Here is a 17,188-nt window from a genome sequence, read left to right as displayed (position 1 = left end):
ACTACAAAATGGCGGAACATTTAATAATTTCCTGAAGACAAACACATTATTATCGATATTTCTAGAAATATTCTTTTTTATCTGCCATATGGCAATTCCAACAACCCGATAAGGTTTGCTAAGTTATTTTTTGTTTATATAAACGACAAAAAATGTCAGTACGACAATGAACATCATTGTTCAGTTAGATTATTCTCATTTAGTTTTCGGTTTTACTAGTAGAAAGGTACCACGTCAACAATCTCTAAAATGGTCAATTCTCGTTCATTGGAAGAAAAAATTGAAGCGATTTTTATTTACGATGCCACGCGTAACTTTCACGAGACCGAAAGGATTTTCAATGAACGTTTTTTGAATCGTCCCATCTGTAGAAAATATTTGAGGGAACTTGTATCCAAATTCACAACTACCGGTAGTGTACATAACAAAAAGCCGCCAGGTCATCCCTCCATTCCGTAAAAACAGCAAGTGCAAATAATTGGTGAGATGGTAGTAAATCCTGAACAGTCTACTTATTCCGTCGCGAATGTTTGTGAGGTGTCTCCTTCTACTGTGTGGAGACTTTTGAAGAGGAATAGGTGTCATCCATACAAAATTAAAATGGTACACCAATCAACTGAAGATGAACCTGATCGAAGAACAGAATTCTGTGAAATCATGACAAAAACCATTGCAAGGCATCCTACCTATCTCCACAATATTTGTTTGAGTGACTAATGCACATTTTTTTGAACGGCAATATTCACAGACAAAATTGCCCCCCGTCACTGAACACAATTTTCGTGGATGTCGATCTTCCTCCAACTTTGCGGGACGTGGGAGGTCGTGTGGCTTCAATTCTTGCAACAGCTGTATGAGGTTTTACACCCATATCCTTTCGCAAAATTTCTTGTGGGGTAACAGAGGCCCAATTGCTGCGAACAGCGGCGAATCGACATTTCACGGTCATCACGAACACTGGTGGATACAGTCGCAATATTTTCTTCGGTCCTCACTCTACGTATGCATGTTGGTGGTTCAATGTCCAATAATATAAACTGGGTTCGAAATTTAGTCACAAGCTTCCGAGTAGCTCACTCAGTAAGCCGACGAAACTGCCAAAAAATTGGAAGAAGTGCACGATGCATTGTCAAAAATAGTGTTGCCACTCATTACAAGCGAATATTTCAAGGTAATAGCATTCTTAAAGCGGAAAAATGAAAGATATAGGCCCATAAAATCAAAAACTCTTACGTTCGAACAAGTCCAGAGGTTTATAAATGAGGCGTCAGATGAAAAATTTTTGATGATGAAAGTTGATACTATTTTCGAAATATATGGAACCTGTCGGCGTGAAGAACTGTGTTATTTATTAATAGAAGACATTAAATTAATGGATAAATTATTGATTGTTCAAATTCCAAATATAAAAATGGAAATGAATCGTTCTAAAATCATACAAACATAAAAGTGAATTGACAGTTAAGTATAAAATCACAATTGTAAAATACGCGTACTAGTAATAATATACATATAAAAACATGTTGATGAAAATGGATTTGATATATATTTACAAAACGATAGTGCCCATATATACATACATATCTGAGCACATATGAATTACAGTATTGTAAGTGGACAATATAGAATTCGGTTGTAGAGTTTAGACGGAAAGTAAGTAAATGATCTTTGTGTAACGACCCTGACAATTAGGGGTGTAGTATACTGATCTCTTTGGCGGGTGTGATACTGATGTGAAGGAAGCGATGCCGTATGTCTATTTGTATGATATTGATTGCTGGAGCATAAAAAATACAACTGTCGTATGTCTAACAGACGAGTTTCGATGTATAATTTATCAGAGGGATACCTACCATTTTTAGAAAATATTAATTTGAGAAAACTCCTTTGCATAATTTCAATGCATAGTAATGCATAGCGGATATGACTTTCCACAAGCGAGTAGTATAAAGTTTTGAGATATTTTAGAGTTAGGAGTCCTTTAAGTTTCCTAAATTTGAATAGAATGGTCCTCAATTTATTGACGGTAGGTATATTTAATATGGAGGTCCCATTTCAAATTGGTGTCTAGAATTATTCCTAGGTATTTTATTTTCTTTTCAGGAAAGATGTGGAAAGGAGTATCAGTTTTTATTGTTAATTGGTCGAACGACACAAGATCTGGTTGAATTTGTTCAAATTTTGCGTGCTATGTATCTTTGATTAGCGATTTTTTAATTTTTTTATGTTGGCACATTTGTCTCGAACATATGTTCACAGTTTCAGCTGTTTGGCATTTTCAGTTTGTTGGTGAGAGGTATAAAAGTTGGAAGTATTTTGCGTGTTCGGCGGTTTTCTGGTATCGACAAAAATGAATCAATGAATTTGCATACAATTTTGTGAAACACTTGAAATGTTGACAGTGGTTTACGGTGATTGTACTCTGAATAGAAAAAATGTTTACAAGCTTTTCACAGAAGGTCGAGTTGGATGCCCCAGCACATTAACAACCGATGAAAATGTTGAGAAATCTAAATAAATTGTTACAGAGAGTCATCGAATCACTATTACTGGAGTTGCTGAGGATGTCAACATATCGGTTGGCTCATGCCACGCAATTTTATCAGAAAGTTTGGGTATGAAGCGAAGTTCGTTCCAAAATAGCTAATTTTTGACCAAAAAACCGTCGCATGAGCATCGCTCAGGAATTGTTGATTGACGTCAACGGAGATTCCGATTTGCTTATCATAACTGGTGACGAATCATGGATACATGGTTATGACATCGAAACCAAAGTCCTATCGTCCAAATGGAAGAGCCCAGGAGAGCCAAGACCAAAAATAGTACGCCAAGGTTGATCAGATGTCGAGATTTGCTCACTGTTTTCTTCGATTATCGAGGCGTAGTGCATCAGGAGTTTTTGCCATATGGTCGTACGTTTAATGCACCTGCTCAGTTGTCATTGTTTGTTCGTAATTTTAAGGCTGAAAACAACACCGTAATCATGCATCAGCCACTGTATTCACCAGATTTGGCACCCTACGACTTTTTTCTTTCCCCAAGATTGAAGACACCAATGGAAAGACGGCGTTTTGCGACGATTGAGAAAGCTCAAGGACATCCCAAAACTGTTTCGAGGATTGGTGAAAACGCTAGTATAAGTGTATTATATCTGAGGGAGACTACTTTGAAGGTGACAAATCAGAGATTGATGAATAAATGAATATTTTTCGAGGAAAATTAAAATTCACCTAATTTTTTCTCCAGTTGAACTGCAAAATTTTATCTGAAGAGATTTTCATTGGTTCACGTTAGTCCTATCGTTCCGTAGAGTGTGTTTTCTTCACCACCATTACTTTCAGACTAAATTTTCAGCAAAGTAATTTCCTGGTTACCTTCCGATGTTTCCTACATGGCTGGAAAGATTGGGTCGAAACATTTTTCTCATTTCCGGTCTATGGAAAAAAAAATTCAAAACATACTAATGTTCAAGTATGCATCATTTTTATCAATGGATAATTTTGCTTTACTCACCCTGATTTGAAATTATTGGGTAAATACTAAATAGGAGGTACTTGCTACTTTTTATTGATTCGAAATGGTTAGGCCTGAAATTCAAAAAATTTCACCTTGATCTTGGCCGTACAAATTCAAACCATATCAGTACTAATTCCTGTGAGGTTTATTTCAGTTAAAAATTCAACATATCTACAACTAATGGATAAACCATACAGAAATGTTGATATTTTGTTGTTTTTTCTGGTTTTTACTCCGTTCTAAGTATTACATATTATCGAGTGCAGAGGTATTTGAATATCCAATATAACTAAACTTGTCGGAATAAAGCTATTTCATGATAGTAATGAAATGTTTTCAAATGTAGGCACGCCAAAAAGATAAAAATTGTAAATAAATAGCTATGGAAAACGCAATTATCACCATTCTTTTGAAGACATTATCAGGTAAGTACAGTAATATTTGGAAGTATGAACTTGTACATTTTCTGCTTTATATTCATCGTCAAATTTCATTCATTTTGGAAGTGATAATGATGATGAGAATATGAAAATTACCACAAAAAATCAATCAGACCATTTAAATAGTATTTGAATGAATCTTTGGGAAATTGAAACTATATAGTTGGATGTCTTCCACATCTTCACGAAAAAAAAATCTGGGAAATTCCAAGTGAGTGAAATTCAATATCGTTGTTATAAAAATTTGTAAAACAGCACATAACCGGTGAAGAATGCGTATCGAAAAGAATACAAAAGGAAATAAACTGTTTATAAATACTCTTAATAACTTTTCGGAAATGCAGAAAATCTCAAAAAGATTGAATCTGATAATTCTTATTTTAAAATCTGACAAATCATTTCATTTATTTTTCATCAATTAAAACACAAAACAGCCAACACTGGGTGCTCCAAACTCCGAAAGTTCATGAAGCCTCAACGATTTTCAATACACTCCCACCTTTTGAGTAAAAATGGATCAAGACTCGAAACTGGAATTTGAAAATATCAATAGGTCAGTCTGTTGGGAGGATGAACTATTTTATCAGAAGTTGTTTGGGTTTCTGTAGGTTCAACTTCCCTCTGAACTTTCTTTTCTCTATCCCCTTCTTTTCTGTCACTTCTGAATTTAAGCTCATCTTCTTGAATATCCAACTCCAAAGGATACAATCGTTGAATTGGTCGCATCAAGTGTCCATTCGAAATTCTCAATCTTACTAGTCTAATCTTGTCGATTCCCTACTAATAACTCTTCAATAATACCCAAAGGCCAATTGAGTCCCTTTAAATCATTGTTTTCAATGAGAACTAAATCCCCTACTTTCACTTCTTGAATTTGTTTCTTGATTTCCTGCACGAATATCGACAGTGTTAATGGCACCAGATCATCATTATTCTCTGAAAGGTAAGTCAAAAGTCTTGCGTTTATCACTGATTCACACTCGCATACAACTGAAAAAGTTTTTCATAAGTCAAATTTGCCTTTACCAATTGTCTTAATAACTCCTTCGCAATTCTAATGAGGGGCTCATACCAATCGCCCACTATGCTGCCGCTAGTGGATTGAATTTCCATTCAATTCTCTGTACGGCACTAATTTCTGATATCTCATTTCAATCCAATTTTTCCAAATAATTTTCAGTGCCTACAAAATTTCTGCCATTATCGGTATAAATGGTAGATGGTCGCCCCCTTCATACTTCGTACTGTTTTTTCTGAATCGCAGGTTTCTTCAGAAAAAACAATGTGGAAGTAGCATTCAGATCACATGCCAGGTTATCTCATTTCCTTTTCAATGCCAAAGATAAGGTCGACAAGTTGGAAAAATCTGGAGTTTATAAGCTTAAGTGTCCGGAGTGTAACAGTGTTTATGTGGGACAATCTGTTAAAAAAAAAATCTGTTTTTTCGTTAACCAGCTGTCGCACCCCTACGAACGACAACCCTCAGAAGTCGAAACTTGTACGAGCTAAGGATCAACGAGGTCTTACCTTTTAACGTGTGATTCCTAACACGGGAATGCGGACGAAATTTCCAAAAACGGTATGCTGAACATGAAAGGTCCTTCAGACTAGAAAAAATTTATTCGACCTTTTCAAATCATTCCTTGGCATGCAACCACAAGTTTCCGAATCTAAACAATACGGAAATTCTGCACTATGCAAGGAAGGGTTGCAAACTCAATTATTCAGAATCCTTGGAAATTCACAAGCATAAATATTGCGGGAGCAACCTGTTAAATGATCAAGTCGATTTAATTTACTCTCCGGTTTTTAAATTGGCACATCCGCATTGTAAACTGTAAATTCAGGTACTCAATCAAGCACCTGAATGGTATATATTGGCGAATGTAATGAATCATTGTTAGTTTATTGTATAAGTTTGAGAATGTCCATATAGGACGAAACTGCAGTAACGTTAGTTACAAATATAAGTGGTAAAAACATAGAAATTTTCATTTCTTTTTTCATTATGATCTCATACCACGCAATAACGGCTACATCCATCAAGTTATTATAATTTTTATTTAATTTAGCACTAATAGGTGCACAATATTTTTGGTTAACCTGTCTTTAGCTAACACAAATAGATTCGACGGTTTCCCAACACGTGAACATGCAACACATAGTTGCCCATGAGAAAAACCTGGATTTTCCAAATCTAAACCACAAATGGACATTGTTTGGCCTTGAGACTTATTTATAGACATGGCAACAGCTAAACGAGTTGGAAACTGTAGCCTTCTGAAGGGTATGGTAGGATCTGACGGTATCAGGACCACAACAGTATCGATTGATTTAAAAGACATCAAATCGTCTGGTAACAACTGTTGTATTTCGAAGTTAATTTCGTCAACATCAACATTTTTGGCTGCCAAAATCGCACGATGACTGAGTCAGTTATGATTCAAGTAATTACTGTGTATATCCGGAAAAATACTCTGAATCAATTCATTTTTTTCCTGAAGAACAGTGCAGAAATTGTCTGTCAGTTTGATGCATTGCGTATTTGGTTGCAGTTCTATTTTACCGTTCCCGATATCTAGTAATTGTTGAAAAGTAAAAACATTTGAATTTTACGCTATTTTGTTTACTACAAAACTAATATAACTCATACTTTAGCCTCAACAACACGTGGTGGTTATGCTATTGAATTGTAGCTTGTATGACACGTTTGTAGGTTCAACATAGCAGCGCCATCTATTGATTACTTACTCAACAGATAATTGTGAATGTCAAATAATTTGCAATAAAATAATATCGCGACTATAAATCGAAATGTTAGCTATATTATCTTTCAAGTTGAATCAAACTGCATACGGTGTGCAAATTTAATTGAAATTGGTCAAGTAGTTTAGGAGTTCATCGCGGACAAACAACGTGACACGTGATTTATATATATTAGAAATGTGTAGCGTTTCTATCAATGATATCTGATTCGATCCCATAACGAATGTTTGGTGTATGAAATGAATAGGAAAAAGTGATTTTCATAAAATGGAATGTTCATATGGGAGCAGTTGTTTCGATAGTACATGTAATTCGATGTTCATATGAAAGTTATTGTTTCGGGATGGCTTTTTCTTTCAGTTTGTATCTGAAAGTAACTTCTTCACATGATCTACACATTTTCGTGAAAAGTTCATATTGAACACAATTGCTTCCTTTCATACATTGAAAGTTCCCCATAGTTTTTCATATAAAGATGTGGAAGTAGAAATCCAAAAAGGTTTCTCCCAAAAAACTTATCTCTTTTTGAAATATATCCATTCAAATTTATATAAAGAGAGGACAATACACAATACTATCTCACAGGGTGGATTCCTATCCACAAAAAACTAAAATCTCCCTGCATTTACAGTTCAATGTGTTTCACGAAGCCGATTGTGAGAATTGTTCTGAATGAGATGTGGATCAGGAGGACAGAAAACCAAATGTTATCAGTTCAATAACCCTTATTAAAAATGCAAAAGAAAATCATTATGGAATTGATTTTTATAATCCTGAAATTTTAGATATTCAACATTTTTTGTTTGAAATGCTCCTGAGAAAATTATTCACACTTCCAAACAGAAAAGATATCAAAGAAAGAAAACAGCTTATTTCGAATTATGCCAAAGAAATGTATATAATATTAGGTTGCTGCCGGCAGTGATCAAGTGCCAGTTTAATCCCGTCTTGAAGATGATCACTTGGTGATTGAAACACGTGTCGAAGTGTTGAAAATAACGGTTTGAAGTTGAAATAAAACTCCAGTAATATCATTACTACGCCAAAGGTTCCAAACAGTGCATCAAAAGTATATACGAATATATTAGTTTGCTGTCTGCTTATTGTGAATACTTTTTCAACATATATAATCTGATGTTTTTGTAAGTGATTGAACTTATATGAATGGAAATATTTATATTATGAATGAAGTCAGAATGGGATGTATAACCTAAATTTCAGACATTTTTCCTCTCTGAGCCCCATCCTCTCATAAACTTGTTCCTTAATATATGAAGAAGTGTTTTTTTTTTCTGAAAAAAATTAAGTAGTTTCCTGATATGAAATATGAAGGAGTTGATATTATCTTCGAGTATCACTGAAAGTTGAGATTGAGATAAAATAATTGAGATCGATAGAGATAGGGCACGTTTGTCCTGAATTCTCAATTTCTATCTTGAAATTTTCATTCAGCAATAGTTATTCTATTTCAGAATGATACCTGCAGGTATTCTGCTGTTGTTGTCAGCATTGGCCCAGTTAGCGACTGGCAATCACATGTTTACTTCCCATATATACAAGGTGAGTGGAACTTAACTGAAAATTAATTTTGTGAACTTGTCTTCCATCTTCCTTAAATTTGTTTTGACAACATTCGACTTTGAATTTCATAACTTGATGACCTTGAGAAACATATCACATTTTGCCGAACAATTATGTTCACCAATAATTGTTCGGTAATTCACTTGACAATTTACAAAACCGGGACACAATACTATTGTGACGCTTGAAGATGCTTAGTATACACAACTTCGGCTAGTTCATTTTTATTTTCAATTTTTTTTATCCTTATTGTTTGCATATAATTGACATTTCACTTACTGTTCAACCCATTTTTTGATTCATTTTAATTTCAGTTCACAATGATTTGTTTAATTCACAAATTAGCTACACTCAAACAGCAAGAAGTCATTTTAAATCAGCATTAATGACTTTTGACTAGTTGTATATTTTTCTTCAAATTTTAGCTTTTTGAGATTTTCATGTTAATTTTTATTTGTGTGAATTAAAATTTCAAATTCGTAATGATTCACACAATGATACATCAAAAAATGTGCGAAAGTACTTTCAAAGTTTATAAAATCAAAAATTTCAAGAAAATTAATTCCAGCTCCATATGGTTATTGCGGTTTGTGCGAAAATCTCACTATGTAGTCTTTTATTAATGGACTTAACTGTCCAAGATAATAAAAATTCCTTCATGACGTTCTCATACATTTTTTAACCGTCAAATACCATTTCAGAATTTCAGAAAAGATGTTAAAGGAAGCTTGGTTTTCAGTCCCTTGGCAGCAGAAACCGTACTGGGAGCTGTCGCTTTGGAAGGAGCTTCAGGACAAACAAAAAAACAGATCATTGACATCTTAGAAAACCCAGATACGGAGGAAGCGTTCGAAGAAATAACTCAATTTCTGTATCAATCAACACCTGGCAGTTTTTTAACACCAGCTTACAAAGTTTACGTAGCAGATGATTATAAAATAAATAGAACATTCACCAAAAAATCAAAGGATATATTCAACGTTGAAACGCAGAATGTGAATTTTGAAGATAGACTCAATACAGCAAATTTGATAAACTCTTATGTGGATGAACGTTCTAACGATCGTCTGCAAAATCTCGTCGAACCCATTGAATTGGGACCTCGAAACAAGATTATTCTAGTAAACACATTGTATCAAAGTGCTATTTGGAAACACCCTCTGATATCTGTAGAAAAAGATAACTTTTTCACTTCACCCAATGATCCTGACAAAATCGAATATTTGTCAGCAATTGCAGATTTCAGGGTATTCCATTGTGGACATTTGAAAGCGAAATACGTAGAGCTACCTTTCGAACATTTCAATAAGTCCTTCGTAATCATTTTCCCAGATCCAGACAACAATTTGACTAACATTGAAGAGCATATTTTCGACTACTTGGCTCCTCACACACATGACTACTTAGAACATGTTGGGCCCGTCTCTGTTAAAATTCCTAAGTTCAGCACGACGATCAAGCTGGATTTCAAGAAATATTTACAAGCGGTAAGTGTTAATTGATGAATTTATTGAAATTCTATTTTAATGTTTTGGGTCAGTTGTTATTACACTACTCGTCACCTACTATTTCTTTATTCCTACATTCTTATATAAACATTTTCAAATGTCTAATCTGCCATTCTTTGAAAAAACATGTTCAATGTAAACGCATTATTTTATGCTCATAATTTTATTCATACTTACATTTGAGGTATGAAATTGTATTGCTTAACTAACCGAAATGAATAATGTGTTTTGATCCTGAAACTGTTTAACATCAACAAGAAATCTGCTTTCTGTGTTTTATAGACTCTTAACCTCTTATTTTACTAAAAATGGGTTTCTCTCTTCATTAGAGTATCGCATGAGCTCAATCTGCACCAAAAAAGCAAGAAAAATGTTCCGAGTAGCAAAAGATCAGTTCATTTGATATCAGTGATATTGAAAATAGTAAGAAAAGCTATACATCAACTCATCAAATTTTTGAAATGCTTCAAAATCTTCAACAACCATTAACATAGTTTCATCAAGTGAAGATAAACAAAACATTAATTTGTCTGGCTTGAAGGTTTTACTAACGGAACTATTTCAGCTTGATAGGTCATTTTAATTCACTTCTCATCTTTCTTAAAGATTTCTTTTCAGAGCTATATTTTCTTCTGTTTGGTTCTTGCATATTGAAACTCCAAAATATCACATTTCTGGCGACTTCGGTATTCAATTGAGATTAATACTTGGAAAATCCAGTTAGCAGATTGTATAGTAAAACCAATAATGATTGAGAGTAAAGCGCGTTGTCATATCTAAATTTTACGTTGCCAGTTTATAGCAGAATCAAAATATAGTAAGCAGTAGAGTTGTAGGTTGTGGCAAATTATAGATAATACACAATACTAGTACGATTAAAAGTTATTATTTATGACAAAAATCAGTAATGAGCTTGTAATGAGTAATACTTATACATTTCCTGATTACTGATCAGTTAAAATTCATTATTTTCTGTATAGTGTTAGATATTTAATACAACTAGTGGCAACGCTGGACGCAACGATATTTCTGTCACTTTTACCGTAACTTCCATCTCATCGTTGCAGTCCTCACTAATGTACTTGCAGCCATGAGCGTATCATTGGTTTGTGAATTATACAGCGTGAATTGTACGTTTTACAGTTAAGTTAGTCAGCAATCGACGTGTTGTGATAACAATTGGTGAAAATAATAGTGCTAATAAGTGTTTAAGCGTTACATAATTATATTTCTACACCGTTCTTAAACTACTCAAAAAATGGGAGACATGGTCGGGCCTTCCTCGTCGAAAAAGGTAAAACGGTCGGAGTCTCGGTCAGTAAGAGAAAAACAAATTGTACTCAAAAAAAATTGTATTTCATGGACGAGACATGGGTTAACCAAGGACATACGGTCAAAAAAGTATGGCAGGATGGTAATATAACAAGTGCACGACAAGCCTTTATTGAAGGTTTGTCAGTTGGGTTAAAACAGCCATCTGGAAAAGGTAGTCGTCTGATAGTTACGCATATAGGAAGCGACAGTGGATTTTTACCAAATGGTGAATTAATATTTAAATCTAAGAAAACAGGCAACTATCATGAAGAGATGAATGCGGAGGTGTTTGAAAAATGGTTTGAAGGCATCATTCAACTTGTGGAACCTGGGTCTGTCATCGTCATAGACAATGCCCCATACCATAGTCGACATTTAGAACCATTACCGAAACAATCATAGAAAAAAGCAGCAATTCAAGAATGGTTAATTAATAAGAACATCCAATATAACAAAGATAGTTTAAAGGCAGAACTACTTCAGCTAACAAAATTACACACAGACAAATATAAAAAATCGCAGTGGATGAAATGGCGTTAAGTCGTGGAATTACAGTTTTAAGGTTACCACCATACCACTGCGAATTAAACCCAATAGAATTAATCTGGGCGCAAGTAAAAGGATATGTGGCACGAGAAAACAGAACATTTAAATTAGTGGACGTGCAACATCACCTGCAAGAAGCTATTCGAACTGTTTCTGCAGAAGACTGGAAGAAATGCATGCAGCGTGTTTTAAAAGAAGAGCAAAAAATGTGGGACGTAGACAACCGTATTGAACACGATATTGAACCAATCATAATTCACTTTGATGATAGCGGTAGCAACAGTGACGAATCTGAGGCTGAAGATTAGACGAAAATTTGTACATTTACATTTATATTATATTCTATTATCAAAAATTTGTAATTTGTATTTTCTAGTACCCCTGACGATGAGTTTAAGTTACTCGAAAGCTTGAGAATAGTTATAAAGAGTTCACTTATCAATTGCGGCAACCCAATAGTGGTTGGTACCTACTATAATTACCACGATTATTACTCCGTTTTCATAAGGCCCACCTGATGACTACAACGATTAGGTAAATTACGATATTGCAAAGTTTTAATGAAATAAATAAAAAAAGTGTATGAATATTTTAACTAATTGTACTAAGAATTTTTCTTTCATTCTTAACCTTCTCAAAAATTAATAGGCACGCCCCCGATTTGTTGTCAACTGGGCTTACTTCTACTCTCAATCATTATTGGTTTTAGTATAGATGTGCTTAAAGTATTATATATTTTTGCTAGCTGTTTTAATACTATCACATTGCTACATGTTTGAGTACAATCAAGTTGTTGGAGTGAACATAAATAGCTCTTTAGAAACAGGGCATTTCAAAATTGGCGTTGCCTAAATCTCAGCACCTTATACTTTTTTCTTAAATTCAAATGCACATTTGATGAAAGGTAAGCAACTTAAATGTTTTCTATAGATATTTATAGATATCACTCAAACTCATCTTGAAGAAATATGAGGCTTCCTAAAGTATTATAGATGAATTTCTAGCAAAACTTCATTAATCAAGAAGCGGACTGACTAGAATTTCTGACCGTCTGCAATTTTCCTTCAACTCATGTGCCAATCGAGAGATTTTTCAGAATTTGAGCCTCACCATTGCCAAATTTGGCCGGTTTTCGACTGGTAGTCTACAGATTTTTTTTGTTAGTTTTGAGGTCCTAAGACCGAAACAGCCATCTTCCACTTGGAATATGAATGAAAAGAAAACTGCAGATTATAAGAAATTTAATATATCTGAAGCATGTGGGTTTATTGTACATCTAGACTTTTCCTTTCAGATATTCTGAGAGCTGAATCCATCAAAAGCATTATCACAATAACTGAACATATATGAAGTGAATTTTTGTTTTCACAGATAAATGTTAAGAAACTCTTCAATCCTGGAGAAGCCGAGTTGCCTGGAATTTCGGATAAGAAAGGACTATATGTCAACTCGATTCCTCAAAAAGCATTCATAAACATCACAGAAAGAGGAAATGACCCACCAGATAATGGTGGATGTTTACGTGAGTATTTAATATTATTGGAAAAACAGATTTTGAGCAGACAGATTGTTTTTATAAAATTAATATTTATTTAAACAAGTCTTATTTTGAAATACTGATTACTAACGAAATATTATCATGATACACCTTCTCCTGCCTATCACTGCAGTATGTCAGGCTTTTGTAAACTAGCAAACTAGTACGTAGAACTCAAGTTACCACTGATAATATGACTAACGTTTATCTTATTTAATACAGGGTGTAACTGAATAACAGTAAAACATTTGAGGAGGTGATTCCTCATCGAAAAAAAGATAGGATCTTTCATATAAAGAAACTTCATTGGAGCATCCCTTGTTAAGATACAGCCCCTTAAAGGGGGTACTTGAAATTTGTATAACAATTTTTTTCACAAGCACTGAAAAAGTTACAATTTTGAAATCAACCTGACGTTTCGTACTACCAAAAAGACACTTAGCCAGTAATTTATTTGGTTCACCCCATGATTGTAAGGGGTAGAAAACGCAACCCCTAAAATTTATTCCCAAAGTAAATTTTTGTCATATTATTTATTTACCATTTAAAAATTCATTTCCGATAGCCTGTTTCATTCTAAACAAATAATGTCTCATGGGTTTTTTGCCCAAAATTAAACAGTTCGCAGCAAAAAATTATTCAACGAACAACTACAGAGATACATCGTCATAAATGCGAACTGGATTTATTGTTATTTTGTAGTTAGTACCTGCATTGAACGATTAGAAGGTAATAAACAAAACTTATGTATCAATAACAAAACACACAACATGTAGAAATCATAGTAAATGTTCAATATGTCTACCTTCAGACCATTACGCATGCGTCTAGACGTCGGTGCATTGAGCCACGTATTCGCTCAAATATTCCTGGAGTCTCTGTGATTATCATGCACGCAAAAATGATGCGGTTTCTCAAGTCCTCTACATCGCGAACAGGAGTAAGATAAACCAAATACTGTAAATGGCCCCAAATAGAGAAATCATCCCCAATAACTCCGAGCCACACGTTAAGAGAAAACTGTTCTTGATGGTTAGTTTCGACAATGGCGTGAGGGTTTTCATCAGCACATATGTGGTAATTATGAAAATTAATAATCTTGTCCCGAGAAAAACTACATTCGTCTGTGAATTCTATCGTCTTCAGAAAGTCACAATTTCTTCTAATCATTTCCAGCATCGAATTGCAAAATTCAAGACGGTTCGAAAAGTCTCGCTGTAACAGTGCCTGTACTCGTTGCAGATGGTAAGGGTATAAGAGTTGTTCCTTTAAAATTCGAAATACCGTCATATGATCAACATTTAGCTGGAAAGCAATATTTCTAGCACAGACCGTATACGTAATGTATATTAGCCATTTCCTCATTTGTGTATGCCATTTTAATAACAAATGTATTATTGTAGTAACAAATTAGGAACAGAACAACAACACACACTTAGTATTATTTCAATTTCGAAAATTCACAAACTGACAGCCACATACCAATTTAATTGTCACTATCGCTAATAGCGACCTACTAGATAGATTAGTTTCGTATTTTCGCATTTATGACGATGTATCTCCGTAGTTGTTCGTAAAATAATTTTTTGCTGCGTTCTGGTTTATTTTGGGAAAAAACACAGGAGACATATTTTGTTTAAAATTAAGCAGGCTATCGGAAAAAAATTTTTAAATGGTAAACAAATGATAAGACAAAAAGTTACATTGGAAATAAATTTTAGTGGTTGCGTTTTCCACCCCTCACAACCATGGGGTAAACCAAATAAATTTCTGGCTGAATGTCTTTTTGGTAGTATAAAACGTCAGGTTGACTTCAATATTGTAACTTTTTTAGTGCTTGTGAAAAAAATTGTTAAACAAATTTTATGTACCCCCTTCAAGGGGCTGTATCTTAACGAGGAGATGTATCTTTTTTTCGATGAAGAATCACCTCCTTGAATGTTTTACACTTATTTAGCTACACCCTGTATTTATCCCAATAACATTTTGTATTTATCTCGACGCTTCTCTGAAATATTCTGCATTCCGAAGTAATATAATATGTCTCTGCAGGATCCTTCGCATATGCGATATTCAGGATTATTTCTCACCTTTACAAAAACTTTTGAATTGGATTTTTAAGCCTTTTTGAGAATTGAACTAAGATATAAATTACTAATTCAATTTTTTTTCCAAATATAGGTCCACATATTCCTCTTGGTCCGGGTCCAGTGATATTTCCAAAATTCACACTGAACGCCAACCGCCCATTCTTTTACTACATCAGAGACAACAAATCCACTCTTCTACTCTTCGTAGGAAGATTCAATAATAAATGATTCAGATCGTTATCTTTATCTCATACATATATATCTTAACATATATGCAATAAATTATATGTCTATCATTGCGATTCTTTTATTTTTGGAAACTAATTAATCTGAAGATTCAATAAAAAAATGAACCTTATGTTACTAGAGTTAGCTAAGATGATGTGATGTCTATCTTTGGCATTCAAGTAAAATATATGAATATCCAGTTTGGTGTTCAATAGAGTTTTATAATCGACACACACTTCGCTATATGGTGTGAGGTCTGGTATTTAAGTGGCCGAGTAAGTGAACCTCTATGAGCCACACACTCTCCGTGGAACTTCTCAAAACCGTTCCAATGAAATGGATGGGTGCTTCATTCAACTAAAATAATATCATATATCTGCCAAAAGTTCATGAAAACTCTCCTACGAGTAGAGATTTTGACTTCAATTCTCTGAAAAAGTATTTTATCAGGTTCCAAGTCTGAAAGAAGATGAATTGAAAAATCACCAGGGCTGAATTATTTGAAGAAAGGGAGAAATTTCAAAAAATTAACAATAATGAGAATGAAATATGAAAATAAACGGACGCTCATTTATAAAAATAACAAATTATTTTGGCCTGAAAAAGAAATGAATTGGTGAATTCAAATGAAAAAAAAACGCAAAAAAGTATATTGTTTTCATTGAAGCACTGAAGCACATATTTGAAGTATACTTCTATAGACGGCATTGTCTGATTCAATATTTCATGCCATTATAATATCACTCGGCTCTTCTTTTCAAACCGTTGGTAGGTAAATTTATTTTGTGATTATTTTTCAACACTTGGGCTGAAAAGTCCCGGGCCTAAGAAAATAACGCGTTTTTTATTGAAACTTGACATCATTCATCAACGTTATCTCCATCAAGAGCCACACAATCATTCCAGCGCCGCTCTATTTCAATACCACTTTTGTAGAACGATTTATCTTTTGCCTCAAAATAGGCCTCAGTTTCAGCAATAACCTCTTCATTCGAGCGAAATTTCCTACCGGTGAGCATTTTTGAGGTCTGCGAACAGCCAGTAGTCGCTTAGACCCGAATCTGGCGAATACGGTGGAAGTGGGAGCAATTCTAAGTTCAATTCATGTACTTTTGCCATTGTTTTGATTGACTTGTGACACAGTGCGTTGTCTTGATGAAATAATTTTTTTCTTCGCCATATGCGGTCATCTCTTAGCAATTTCGGCCTTCAAACGCCCCAATAACTCTTAATAATATAAACTGTTGATGGTATTTCCCTTCAAAAGATATTCGATGAATATTTCATCACGCACATCCCAAAATACCTAAGCCATACCCGACCAGCAAAATTGTTTTATAATTTCATGGTACTGCAACAGTTTTATTTTGTTGATATTTTATAATTACTTTCAAAATGCTAATTGATCATATTAGACTATAATAGAGTTCTAAACAATAAAAGTGTTTTATAAATTTGTCGTAGAAACGTTTATAAAATAAGATTATAAATCTAATATATGAAAATGGATGTTTGTTTGTTGGTTGGTTGGTTGGTAAGTGACTTCTACATCGCTCAACCGATCGTGATGAAACTTGACATGTATAAGTAATTTTTCATAGAGAAGGTTTTTAGGCTATCAATTTTCCTGTAACTCGTCACCAGATGGCGCTGTAGAACAAT

General features: G+C 34.1%; 1 protein-coding gene across 1 annotated transcript; it reads left to right on the top strand.

Annotated features, from left to right (window-relative positions):
- Positions 1-8,139: 8,139 nt before the first annotated feature.
- Positions 8,140-15,594, top strand: LOC111507521 (serine protease inhibitor 3/4). The gene is made up of 4 exons (XM_074185179.1): positions 8,140-8,282; positions 9,005-9,790; positions 13,043-13,193; positions 15,390-15,594. Exons 1-4 carry the CDS (start codon positions 8,196-8,198, stop codon positions 15,524-15,526), a joined length of 1,161 nt encoding a protein of 386 aa, XP_074041280.1. The 5' UTR covers positions 8,140-8,195; the 3' UTR covers positions 15,527-15,594.
- Positions 15,595-17,188: the final 1,594 nt, after the last annotated feature.

The sequence above is a fragment of the Leptinotarsa decemlineata genome, unplaced genomic scaffold, assembly GCF_025532065.1.
Source record: "Leptinotarsa decemlineata unplaced genomic scaffold, Ldec_3_MD MMD2_tig00026363_RagTag_RagTag, whole genome shotgun sequence".
Taxonomy (NCBI): Eukaryota; Metazoa; Arthropoda; class Insecta; order Coleoptera; family Chrysomelidae; genus Leptinotarsa; species Leptinotarsa decemlineata.
Note: the sequence above shows the minus strand (reverse complement) of the source record. Positions and strands in the feature narration are given on the sequence as shown.

Bases quoted from the DNA above. Each gene is read 5' to 3' on its own strand.
- LOC111507521 (XM_074185179.1), top strand. From the start codon at position 8,196: ATGATACCTGCAGGTATTCTGCTGTTGTTGTCAGCATTGGCCCAGTTA. The intron at 8,283-9,004 runs GTGAGTGGAACT...ATACCATTTCAG, and splicing joins TTACTTCCCATATATACAAG to AATTTCAGAAAAGATGTTAA. The intron at 13,194-15,389 runs GTGAGTATTTAA...TTCCAAATATAG, and splicing joins AGATAATGGTGGATGTTTAC to GTCCACATATTCCTCTTGGT.